Below are 12,539 nucleotides of genomic sequence, written 5' to 3'. Positions count from 1 at the left end.
CTGCAGCGACGGCAACCCGCCGTCGGCCGCCCGCACCGTCACGTTGTACTCCGACACCTGCTCCCGGTCCAGTAGTTCTGCAGTCACCACACGGTAATAATTATCGAATGACTTCTCTAGGTGGAACGGGTGGCTGTCGCTGATGCTGCACTGCACCTCTCCGTTCGCTCCAGAATCCCTGTCTTGGACACTGAATATTGCTATCACTGTCCCCACCGGTGTATCTTCCGGAACCGGAGTGAACACGGACATGACGACAATCTCGGGAACGTAGTTGTTTACATCAACGACCTTGATGAGTACTTTGCTGTGGGAAGAGAGTCCGCCCGCATCCCGAGCTTGCACAACCAATTCGTAAAACTCGTGTTCTTCGAAATTCAAGTTCTCTAATATGACAATTTCTCCACTTTCTGGATCCATCTTAAAAGTCTTGTCGAACTTCTCTGGGATCTGAAAGAACGAGTATTTTACCTCGGCATTTGGCCCTTCGTCTCTGTCAGTTGCTGTGACCTGTAACACCCGACTTCCTACAGCCATGTCTTCTCTCACCGTCACCTTATACACAGACTGAGTAAATTCTGGAGCATTGTCATTTCCATCTAACACAATTATTTCGATTGTTGTCGATCCTGATTTCACTGGACTTCCGTTGTCTGTGGCTGTCAGGATCAAATGATGAACAGCCTTCTGTTCCCGATCCAAAGATTTCACCAATAATAATTCCGGATATTTCACACCATCACCTCCAGTTTTCACGTCCAAGGTGAAATAGCTGCTCTCGCTACATTTGTAATTCTGTAAAGAGTTCTCTCCTATGTCGGGATCATGAGCTCTCTCTAATGGGAAGCGAGCACCTGGTGCAGTATTCTCGCTGATTTCTAAGACGTTTCTTCTTTCTGGAAAACTGGGAGGATTATCGTTAATATCCATTATTTCTACCTCCCCTTTGTAAATGTTCATTGGACGCTTTACAAGAATTTCAAAGTTTAAAACACATTTAGCGACAGCTGCACATATTTCTTCTCTGTCCACCTGTTCCATCATAGATAAGTGGCCGTTCTGCAAGTCCAAAAAAAAGTACCGTGTCCTACCTGTGTCAAAAACGTGAGCGTCGCGGTCTTTGAGTTCTGGCAGCTGCAGCCCCAGGTCCTTGGCCACGTCGCCCACGAACGAGCCCTTGGGCATCTCCTCGGGCACCGAGTAGCGCAGCTGCCCCCGCGCCGCCTCCCACACCGCCAGCAGCACGGCCCAGAGCAGAGCTCGCTGCCGCGGGCCCCAGCGCCTCCCCGCCGCGCACATCTCGGCCGCGGCACCGCAAACACAGCGAGCAGTTCTCCCCGCCGACCGCAGATCTGCAACCCGCTCCGGCTCCCGCTACTGCTCTAATTTCTTCTCCAGCTCACCGCTCTCGGCCGCTGCCTCTGGCCCTTCCACCTCGCTGCAGCACCGATCCGCACTGCGGGGACGATCCTAAGCCGGCGTCTGCCGAGTCAGCGATGGAGCGGGCAAGGGATCCTGCCCGCAGCGGGCGGGGCTGCAGCGCTCCGAGCTTCCTCTCGCTCCTCTCGGTCAACAGCGGCGCCCGCAGCCTCCTCCCGGCACTGCAGGCACCGAGCGCTGCCCAGGGCTGCCCGCCCTGCCTTCCCACGGGCAGCTCGTGGGGACTGCACAGAGCCACGGAGATATCGTGTCCCAGAGGGGACCTCCTGCCTATGCTCTTCTCCTCCCATCTCTTCTTTGAGAAGCTGATCAAGAGTGGTAAGAAGGCAGAGGCGTCCTAGTGCTGTTTCTAAGGCACAGGAAGATGTTTTTGTAATGGTGATACAATATTGATAGAAAGTTCTCTTAACAAGCAAAACTATTACGAGTCGAAGTCTATTAGTTCAAAACCACAATTTCCCCCACTAATAGCCCAGCTTTTTCAGCAGTCATGGTTGGATGATCTTTTTATTCCCCTCACCTAATCTATCAATATATCTTAATATAGGAATGCCATAAGCAACCTCAGATTTCCAAACATCATGTGATAGCACAAGCCAGCAGCCGACTTTTCTGTGTTGAAGTTGCTCAGGTGGTATCGAACCTGATCTTCTCTTACAGTGGGAGGGACTTTGCCCCCTCAGTCCCTGGCTTGAGCTCCATCCATTTGACAGGCGTGGGAAGGGACCTTGCCAGTGATCACTGAGGCAAAGATATGGCTGAGTACCTCAGCCTTCCTGTGGTCTATTTTTATCAGATTGTCAGTTGTGTTCCTCAGGAGACATACAACAGGAGTCATACATTTTCAGTTGTGTTCCTCAGGAGACAAAATATGCTTTCTTCAGTTTGACTTACCTGTAGAAGTCCTTCTTGCTATTCTTTGCAGTCCTTGTAGAGTTCAGCTCCAGCTTTGGCCAACCTGACCCTATCCCAACACAACCAGCCAGCATCTCTGTACTCTTCCCTGGACACCTGTCCCTGATCCCACGGCTGCTCATTTCTATCTTTCCCCTTTATTTAGACCAGAAAATCTTCCCTCAGCCATGCTGGTCTGTCCCCTTCTCTTCCTGTTTGCCTGCACATGGGTTCTAGAGGGCACACGTTGTATGGAAAGCATCCCTAAAGATCTGCCAGGTCTGTTCTGCTCCCTTGTCCTTCAGGGCAACTTTCCCCCGAGGGGCCCCATTGACTAAATCCTTTAAGAGCTGGAACTTTCCTTTCCTAAAATTCACGGTCCTTGGTTTTACTCTTTGCCTGATCCATATCCCTCAGGACTATGAACTTGACCAGTGAATGATCATGGCAGCCCATGGTGCCTCCAGTCTTGGTATCTCTGATTAGCTCATCTGTGTTGATGACCAACAAGTCCAGAAAAACATTTCTTTTGGTAAGTAGGGCTGGACTAAGGTCTTAATCCTTCCTAAAGGGCACCTCCACTGAGCTTCTTGGGAGAACTTGGCCATGTGTTCAGGCTTTTCAAGACAGGACACTGCCTCCCCCTCTCACAGGGTAAATGCAATAATCAACCATCTGTTTATGAATGGCCTCAGACACTTGAAGCCTCAAACTGGAATGACTCAAACCCCAGAAGTTTAATCTGATCTCAGTAAGAGGCACACAACAATTCTCTTTTATAACACACACCAGTGGAAGAGATTTGCACAGGTAATCTGGCATCCCTTTAGATGTGGAGAACATCGAGTTAAAGTAACTTCACACAGGAATTCAGCCACACACAGAATGCCAAGCAGATCCTGGTCCCAGGAATGGAGGTGTGCCCCTGTTCCACTCCGTCAAGACACTACAGGTCTTTCACAGAGTAAACCAGTTTTATTCATAATTTTTAGAATTCCAGTAAAAGAAGTTTACATGCAGACTTCTTGTTTGCAGGTGGCTTTCTCACCAGTGGGAAGGGGGACCTGCCTGTAGGTTCCTTGGTTAAAATGAGATGAATCTAACCCTCCACCAGGGTATTTGTGGAGCAGAACTCAGCATAGCAGAGGCCTGTGTCTTCCCAGATTAACTGGATTATGGATCACTTTATCCTTGGTGTTCATCAGTTTTCTGGTCTTCTTCAGCATCACTGCACCATTTTGTCCCCAGGACTTACCTTTTCATCTGGGCCTTGTGAAAGTAGTCCCGCTGTAGTTCTCGGCATTTCATTATACCAAATCTTCTCCCTGGTAGCAGTTTTTATTCTTTTATTGAATTGCCAAATTCCCACCTCCAGGCACTCCCTAAAAATACTTCCCAAGGTAAGTACTTCCTGGTTCTGTGCCATTCTTTCCCAAAATTCCTGCGCCTGAAGTGTTACAAACACCTTGTAATTGCCATCTGTGGATGCAGCTGTCAGGAGATTTGAGAAGGTCACTCCCCTGCATCACAGCTTTACAGAGACAGAGCACACCCAGGGCCTGTGTGGAGCTCGGACCCAGTTTCCCCTGACCTGCCTGGGCTCCATCTCAGCCTAAAGGTCAATTCTCAAAAGAATCATAGAGGCCTGATAACAATTCCATTGTCCTCCCAATTTTCCTGAATGCTTTATCAGCTGCATCTTGAAACTGGAGATATATGCCCCATCACCCACAAGCTAGGCCAAAGGAAAATACGAAAACTGTCTCCACACAAGGCATTCAGGTGTTCTCTTTATTTCAGTTTTACACTCAGGGATACTCAAGTTCATAATATTAAACTTTATAACTTCAACAAAATACAGCGTGAGGATCTCTGAATACTCTGTGCATCACAGACATCATTCAAGTAATCAATTATACATGGGGAGCCAGTCCTTAAGCAGAAAAAGAAACACAATGCTCAAACTCAGTTCAGAGAGTAGCACGAGAAAGGGAAAAAAGGAGAATGCAAATGCTCTAACACAAATGGAGAAAATAATATGGGGATAGCTTTCTACTCCCAACAAAAAACTACTGTATACAGGAACAATAAGAAGACCAGAATCAATCTCCTTTTTACCACAGGAACAATTAGATGACCAACATCAATCTCCTTTTTATCATTTCATGTTGATTCTACCCTTCAGAAAATGGTCTCTGAAGAACTTACAGAGTTTTCATCAAATATAGCCAAACGAAATGAACATTTATTAAAAACTTTGTACGGCTGTAGTAAAACAAACACCATTTGTGCTGTTATATTTCTATATTTCAAGGAGACAGAACACTGAGTACTCCTTTATATGGCAAAAAGAATATTTTTTCATACATTTTACTGCTCTTCTCTGCCCTGGAGAGGATGAGACTCCTCTACTCAGAGGGTCAGAATAATCTTCTTGGCAGCTGAGCTGCAACTGCCTGCATTGCAGAGGTTGGATAGGAGCAACTATACCAGGCAGCACTAGTGAAAGATAGGCAGACACTCAGTGTCTGTACAGACTGACAGGAAACCAAAGCACATGGAACCCACTCATCTCAGACAATGGCATCCAGAAACCAGGGAAGAAAGAGCCCAGTCCTCACAAAACACTGTGACAATGTACTCTCAAAATATTTGCTTTCCTGAGATGGGAAAGGGGTTTTCTAAATGTTATGAAGGGGAAGATCTGGAAGAGTCTGCCAAAGTGTGCCCTTGTGTCACTGGACAGAAGTAAACCTCGACTGCCTAGTTTAAAAGAAAGAGAGAAAACAGCATAGCCGGAGTGCTAACCCCACTTGAAAACTCTCCCAGAAACTACTAGAAGAGCTGAAACATACTATGGCCTCAGTGTGAGAACCTGACTTATCTTTCTTCCTTATTTGTGCTTTGGAGGGGCAGAAAATTTTAATTCTGAATTAGAAATGTCAGGTTGATTAAATCAATTGAAATTACAAATTCAGTCTGGAGGTGACTGACACATGCTGTGGTCTGGATATCTTCCTCCCAACATAGGCCATGAAGCCTCTGTCTGTGCAGACCACAGCTAGTCAAAGGAAAGAGCGTTGAACTGTCCTGCAGAGAGAGTGCCAGCATTGTCTGGGGCCATGTCCTTGCTGCTGACAGGGACACCAGGGGAATCCTGTTCCTCATCGGGGCCCTGGCCCACGGCGCAGTGCTGTGGGGGCAGGCTGGGCAGGATGGGCTTGAGGAATCTGAACTCGCTGTTGCCCGAGCCCGTGGTGAGGCTGATCTCGTAGCAATAGGCGCGGGGCAGGGTCCCTGCAGCGGCCGCATCGGCCAGGCCGCTCTGCAAGGTGTCGGCAGCATAGAGCACATGGCCAGCCTTCAGCTCCTTCCTCCTGCACACCTTGCGAGCCAGCAGCACTGCCGTGGAGATGAGGAAGAGGAGGGAGACAAAGACCAAGGCAATGATTAAATAGGTGGTCAGGGATGCAGCGGCCTGATCCTCGCTGGCCGGGCTGCTGTGCGGCAGGCGCACGTCGGAGAAGTCCTTGAGCAGGAGAGCGCTGAGAGCTGCCGTGGCTGACAGCGGGGGCTTGCCGTTGTCTCTGACCAGCACCACCAGCTTCTGCTTGACGCTGTCTCTCTCTGTCACCGGCCTCCTGAGACGCACCTCGCCGCTTTGCAGGCCCACGGCAAACAGGCCTGGGTCGGTGGCCCTGAGCAGGTGGTAGGAGAGCCACGAGTTCTGTCCCGAGTCGGCGTCGACGGCCACCACTTTGCTGATCAGGTAGCCCGCCTCAGCCGACACGGGCACCAGCTCGCTGGAGGCCGGGCCGCTCTCCTGGGCCGGGTAGAGCACGAGCGGGGCGTTGTCGTTCTCGTCCAGCACCACCAGGCGCACGGTGACGTTGGCTCTCAGCGGAGGAGAGCCCGCGTCAGAGGCACTGACCGTCACCTCGGTCTGCCTCAAGCGCTCGTAGTCCAGGGGCCGCAGCACAAACACGTGTCCCTTCTCCGAGTTCACCGAGATGCAGGAGCACCAGGCCCGCTCTGGCCCTTGCTCTGCTGCCAGGGAATAGGTCACCTTGGCATTCAGCCCCACGTCAGCATCGGCAGCGCTCACGGCTCCCACAAACACCGTGGCCACGTTGTTCTCACGCATGTACATGGTGTAGGAGGTCTGGTTGAAGACGGGGGCATTGTCATTGACGTCGGAGATGTCCACGGTGAAGGTGTGCGTGGTGGTGAGAGAAGGCGAGCCCGCATCTGCTGCCGTCACACTCAGGATGTGCTGAGGCCGCTCCTCGCGGTCCAGCGCGCTCACTGTCACCAGCTCATAGTAATTCTTGTAGGCTGGCCGCAGGGAGAAGAAGAGCTGATCCTGCAGGGCACAGGAGATCTTCCCGTTGGCACCAGAATCCCGGTCCCTGACCGTAAACAGGGCAACCACCGTGCCGGGCACTGTGTTCTCGGGGAGGGGACTGCTGAAGGAACTGACCACCAGCTCTGGGGCATTGTCATTCACATCCACCACCTCCACTAACACCTTGCAGATTGCTGACAGCCCTCCACCATCTGTGGCTCTCACACTGATCTCATGCTTTTGTGCCGCCTCAAAGTCCAGAGGTTTTGTGAGTTTAATTTCACCAGTTATGGAATCAATCACAAATGCAGAGTCACTCTGTCCCACTGAATCAGTGAGTTTATAGGTGATTTCCCCATTTCGTCCTGCATCCGGATCTGTTGCCAGAACCGTGAGAACCACAGAGCTTTCTGGCATGTTCTCCAAAACCTGCCCTGCGTACTCCTCCTTTGTGAATTTGGGAGCATTGTCATTTACATCTAGAATGAGAATTTTTACTTCTGTAGTTCCACTTCTAGGAGGAGAGCCCCCATCCACAGCAATTAAACTGAAACTGATCTCAGACTGCTCTTCCCTGTCAAGCGGCTTTTCCAAGACCAGTTCAAGATGCTTTTTGCCTGTGATCTGACTTTCGTAAGAGACTCTAAAATAATCATTCCCAGGAGTAATGATGTACTCCTGGACTGTGTTGCTGCCAATATCGAGGTCCCGAGCAACCTCCAGTGGGAAACGGGACCCAGGTTCGCTCGTTTCCGGTATGTCAAAACGGACTCGTTCCTCGGGAAAGACAGGCGAGTGGTCATTGATATCGTCCAGAGTCACCTCGACCCGAAAGAACTGCAGGGGGTCGGAGAGCAGCAGCTCGAAGGGGAGCATGCAGGTGTCGGCCTGGGCGCACAGCTGCTCCCGGTCCAGCCTCCCCGCCACGACGAGGCGGCCGGAGGCGCGCTCCAAGCGAAAATGCTGGCGGCCGTCCTCCGAGACCAGGCGGGCGCGGCGAGCCGAGAGCTGCGCCGGCGTCAGCCCCGCGTCCTCGGCCAGCTCGCCCACCAGGGAGCCGCTTTCCGCCTCCTCGGCTACGGAGTAGCGGATGGGCTCGGCGCGAGCGAGCGGCAGCCCCAGCAAAGCACACACACAAAGCACTTGCCTTGCGAGCGCCATGGCGCGGCGGCGGCGGCGGCCGCTGTCGGTGTCGGTGTCGCGGCGGGTGTCCCGGGCGATTGCGGGCGGAGAGCGGCGAAGTGCGGGGCGGGCGCCTTCCCTCGCTGTCTCAGATTCCGGCCGGCGCTCCGGAACGCAGCCGGGGTGTGCGGGCAGCGGGTGACACGGGGCAGCGCTCGCTGCCGCAGCCGCTGCCACCTCCGCCCGGCTGAGCTGGGCTGGTCTAATCTGAACTGAGCTGAGCTGGGCTGGGCTGGGTCTGGTTCTGCTCTGAGCTTGCTCGGGCTGTGCCGCTCCGGCCCCGGCCGCCTCCGCTGCCGCAGCCGCTCGGCGCCGCCTTGGCCGACGGCACCACCCAGCGGTGCGCGCTGGGACTGCAGCCGCCGCCGCCCGCAGCCCGCGCTGCCGCTCGGCCCGGCCGCGATCCCGAAGGCAGCGAGACAGCCGGGGCCGGCAACGGAACGCGGCCTCAACCAGGGCACCCTAAGGACCAGGTTCAACCCTGAAGCACAGAGTCTCCTCTTTTATCAGGAGAAACAGCACAGTGATAGGGCGATGGTGACAGCTTCGGCCTGCCAATGAACAGTCTCGGCTTCATCTCCCTGCTCAGGAGCTCTACCCACCCATCATTGCTGCATACAAGGGGACGCAGTGACAAGGTAAGTTGCACAATTCCGAAATGTCCTGGAAGGGCTTTACCAGAAATAACGTGTCTACAAAGACTTCTGTCTCCATGAAAGGGTGCTCACTTTATTTCAGTCTAACACATTTTTCAGTTTCTCATCCTAGAGTTATATCAATTTACAACCTTAAGCTGTGTAACATCAGGTTATAACCGCACGAGGGAGGCTTTCTCATTATTTCATGCATCACACACATCATTCACACAACCAGTTATCCTAGATGGGGTGTCAGTCCTTCTCTAGATTAGCAGGCTCAGTCAAGTGCTCATTACATTTCAGAGGAGAAAGTGAGCACATTGGAATGTAAATGCACTGACACAAATACAGAAAGTCATGTGGGGCAGCTTTCTAGTGCCATCAAGAAGCCTTGGGATTCAGGAACTACAATTAAAGACTAAACTCATTATCTTTTTTTAAAATCTCTTCTGGACTCTCTCTTAAAAAAATTGTGTTTTACTATATGTAGATTTTTCTTTCAATGCATTCAATGACAATGAACATGTTTCTAGAGCTCTGTACAGCTGCAGTCTACCTGCAGGAGTTTACAGAGTTTGTTCTCCTGTATTTCCAAGGCAATTCTGAGGTGAGAGAACACCCAAACCCTTCTTGTAAGCTAAAGGAAAATTTTGTTGTGCATTTTGCTGCTTTATTCTGGCTAGATGAGACTGCTGCTGTGAAAGAGTCCAAATCACCTCCTTCCCTGCTGAGCTGGCATTGCCTGTGGTAATGACTGGGTGGGAGCAAATCCCTACTTCACTAGGTAGTACTTCTGAAGCATCTGCAGATATTCAATGTCTGGACACAGAGCTCATATGGCAGAAAGAGACATCCAGAATCCAGGGAAGAAAGGGCCTAGTTCTCAAGTGGCATTCTGAGTTAGTACTCACCAATTCCTTGCTTTCCAAAGCTGAGGAAATAATTTTGGCATTTCAGCGAGGATATGATTAGTTTGGATAATAGTTGTATTGTCATGAAGATCAGAATAAAAAGATCCTCTGTTCTGTCAGACAGCAAGAGAAAACAGATAATGTATTGAGGGTTATCCACATACATAAATCCTGATGGAAAGGGCAGGAGAAAAGACAACACCCATCAAAAACTAAATAAGCATAACTTGGCTTTGCTTATTTCCTCTATTGCCTTTTCCAATTGAATATATTTATTCCAAAGAGAATTTACGGGAAGTTGGTTAAACCAATTTAAAACACAAATTTCTGTAGAGGACCAATTGTCCCATGCTGCTGTCATGGTCCACTCCCTGCCATGGCCCACGAAGCCTTCAGCTGTGAGGATCCCAGCTAGTCAAAGGAAAGAGCATTGAACTGTCCTGCAGAGAGAGCGCCAGCATTGTCTGGGGCCATGTCCTCGCTGCTGACAGGGACACTGGGGGAATCCTGTTCCTCATCGGGGCCCTGGCCCACGGAGCAGTGCTGTGGGGGCAGGCTGGGCAGGATGGGCTTGAGGAATCTGAACTCGCTGTTGCCCGAGCCCGTGGTGAGGCTGATCTCGTAGCAATAGGCGCGGGGCAGGGTCCCTGCAGCGGCCGCATCGGCCAGGCCGCTCTGCAAGGTGTCGGCAGCATAGAGCACATGGCCAGCCTTCAGCTCCTTCCTCCTGCACACCTTGCGAGCCAGCAGCACTGCCGTGGAGATGAGGAAGAGGAGGGAGACAAAGACCAAGGCAATGATTAAATAGGTGGTCAGGGATGCAGCGGCCTGATCCTCGCTGGCCGGGCTGCTGTGCGGCAGGCGCACGTCGGAGAAGTCCTTGAGCAGGAGAGCGCTGAGAGCTGCCGTGGCTGACAGCGGGGGCTTGCCGTTGTCTCTGACCAGCACCACCAGCTTCTGCTTGACGCTGTCTCTCTCTGTCACCGGCCTCCTGAGACGCACCTCGCCGCTTTGCAGGCCCACGGCAAACAGGCCTGGGTCGGTGGCCCTGAGCAGGTGGTAGGAGAGCCACGAGTTCTGTCCCGAGTCGGCGTCGACGGCCACCACTTTGCTGATCAGGTAGCCCGCCTCAGCCGACACGGGCACCAGCTCGCTGGAGGCCGGGCCGCTCTCCTGGGCCGGGTAGAGCACGAGCGGGGCGTTGTCGTTCTCGTCCAGCACCACCAGGCGCACGGTGACGTTGGCTCTCAGCGGAGGAGAGCCCGCGTCAGAGGCACTGACCGTCACCTCGGTCTGCCTCAAGCGCTCGTAGTCCAGGGGCCGCAGCACAAACACGTGTCCCTTCTCCGAGTTCACCGAGATGCAGGAGCACCAGGCCCGCTCTGGCCCTTGCTCTGCTGCCAGGGAATAGGTCACCTTGGCATTCAGCCCCACGTCAGCATCGGCAGCGCTCACGGCTCCCACAAACACCGTGGCCACGTTGTTCTCACGCACGTACATGGTGTAGGAGGTCTGGTTGAAGACGGGGGCATTGTCATTGACGTCGGAGATGTCCACGGTGAAGGTGTGCGTGGTGGTGAGAGAAGGCGAGCCAGCATCTGCTGCCGTCACACTCAGGATGTGCTGAGGCGTCTCCTCGCGGTCCAGCGCGCTCACTGTCACCAGCTCATAGTAATTCTTGTAGGCTGGCCGCAGGGAGAAGAAGAGCTGATCCTGCAGGGCACAGGAGATCTTCCCGTTGGCACCAGAATCCCGGTCCCTGACCGTAAACAGGGCAACCACCGTGCCGGGCACTGTGTTCTCGGGGAGGGGACTGCTGAAGGAACTGACCACCAGCTCTGGGGCATTGTCATTCACATCCACCACCTCCACCAACACCTTGCAGATTGCTGACAGCCCTCCTCCATCTCTGGCCCTCACAGTGAGCTCGTGAGTATGTGCCGCCTCAAAGTCCAGGGATTTAGTGAGCTTTATTTCCCCCGTTATGGGATCAATCACAAATGCAGAGTCAGTCTCGCCAACTGCCTGGCTGATTTGATAGGAGATGTCCCCATTAACTCCTGCATCCAGATCAGTTGCCAAAACGGTCAGAACCACAGAGCCCTCTGGTGTGTTCTCTGAAATCTGCCCTATGTACTCCTCCTGTGTGAAGACGGGAGCATTGTCATTTACATCTATGACGACAATTTTGACTTGGGTGGTCCCACTTCTGGGAGGAGAGCCCCTATCCATGGCAATAAGGCTGAAACTCATCTCTTCCTGTTCCTCTCTGTCTAGTGGCTTTTCCAGTACTAGTTCAAGATACTTCTTGCCTGTGATCTGACTTTCGTAAGAGACTCTAAAATAATCATTCCCAGGAGTAATGATGTACTCCTGGACTGTGTTGCTGCCAATATCGTGATCCCGAGCAACCTCCAGTGGGAAACGAGAACCTGGGTCACTCCTTTCCAGGATGTCAAAAATAACTTGATCCTCGGGGAAGACGGGAGAATGATCATTGATATCCTTCACAGTCACCTCGACCCGAAAGAACTGCAGGGGGTCGGAGAGCAGCAGCTCGAAGGGGAGCATGCAGGTGTCGGCCTGGGCGCACAGCTGCTCCCGGTCCAGCCTCCCCGCCACGACGAGGCGGCCGGAGGCGCGCTCCAAGCGAAAATGCTGGCGGCCGTCCTCCGAGACCAGGCGGGCGCGGCGAGCCGAGAGCTGCGCCGGCGTCAGCCCCGCGTCCTCGGCCAGCTCGCCCACCAGGGAGCCGCTTTCCGCCTCCTCGGCTACGGAGTAGCGGATGGGCTCGGCGCGAGCGAGCGGCAGCCCCAGCAAAGCACACACACAAAGCACTTGCCTTGCGAGCGCCATGGCGCGGCGGCGGCGGCGGCGGCGGCGGCGGCCGCTGTCGGTGTCGGTGTCGGTGTCGCGGCGGGTGTCCCGGACGATTGCGGGCGGAGAGCGGCGAAGTGCGGGGCGGGCGCCTTCCCTCGCTCTCTCAGATTCCGGCCGGTGCTCCGGAACGCAGCCGGGGTGTGCTGGCAGCGGGTGACACGGGGCAGCGCTCGCTGCCGCAGCCGCTGCCACCTCCGCCCGGCTGAGCTGGGCTGGTCTAATCTGAACTGAGCTGAGCTGGGCTGGGCT

General features: G+C 53.4%; 2 protein-coding genes across 2 annotated transcripts; both read right to left on the bottom strand.

The window, feature by feature from the left end:
- Window positions 1–4,111: 4,111 nt before the first annotated feature.
- LOC141730929 (protocadherin beta-15-like) lies at window positions 4,112–8,310 on the bottom strand. Its single transcript, XM_074552216.1, has one exon. The coding sequence runs from the start codon at window positions 7,838–7,840 to the stop codon at window positions 5,396–5,398; it is 2,445 nt and encodes an 814-aa protein (XP_074408317.1). The 5' UTR covers window positions 7,841–8,310; the 3' UTR covers window positions 4,112–5,395.
- Window positions 8,311–8,405: 95 nt separating this feature from the next.
- Window positions 8,406–12,539, bottom strand: LOC141730931 (protocadherin beta-4-like). Its single transcript, XM_074552218.1, has one exon. The coding sequence runs from the start codon at window positions 12,264–12,266 to the stop codon at window positions 9,822–9,824; it is 2,445 nt and encodes an 814-aa protein (XP_074408319.1). The 5' UTR covers window positions 12,267–12,539; the 3' UTR covers window positions 8,406–9,821.

This window comes from Zonotrichia albicollis, chromosome 15, assembly GCF_047830755.1.
Source record: "Zonotrichia albicollis isolate bZonAlb1 chromosome 15, bZonAlb1.hap1, whole genome shotgun sequence".
In the NCBI taxonomy this organism is placed as follows: Eukaryota; Metazoa; Chordata; class Aves; order Passeriformes; family Passerellidae; genus Zonotrichia; species Zonotrichia albicollis.
Note: the sequence above shows the minus strand (reverse complement) of the source record. Positions and strands in the feature narration are given on the sequence as shown.

Coding starts and splice junctions, on each gene's coding strand:
- LOC141730929 (XM_074552216.1), bottom strand. CDS start 7,840: ATGGCGCTCGCAAGGCAAGTGCTTTGTGTGTGTGCTTTGCTGGGGCTG.
- LOC141730931 (XM_074552218.1), bottom strand. CDS start 12,266: ATGGCGCTCGCAAGGCAAGTGCTTTGTGTGTGTGCTTTGCTGGGGCTG.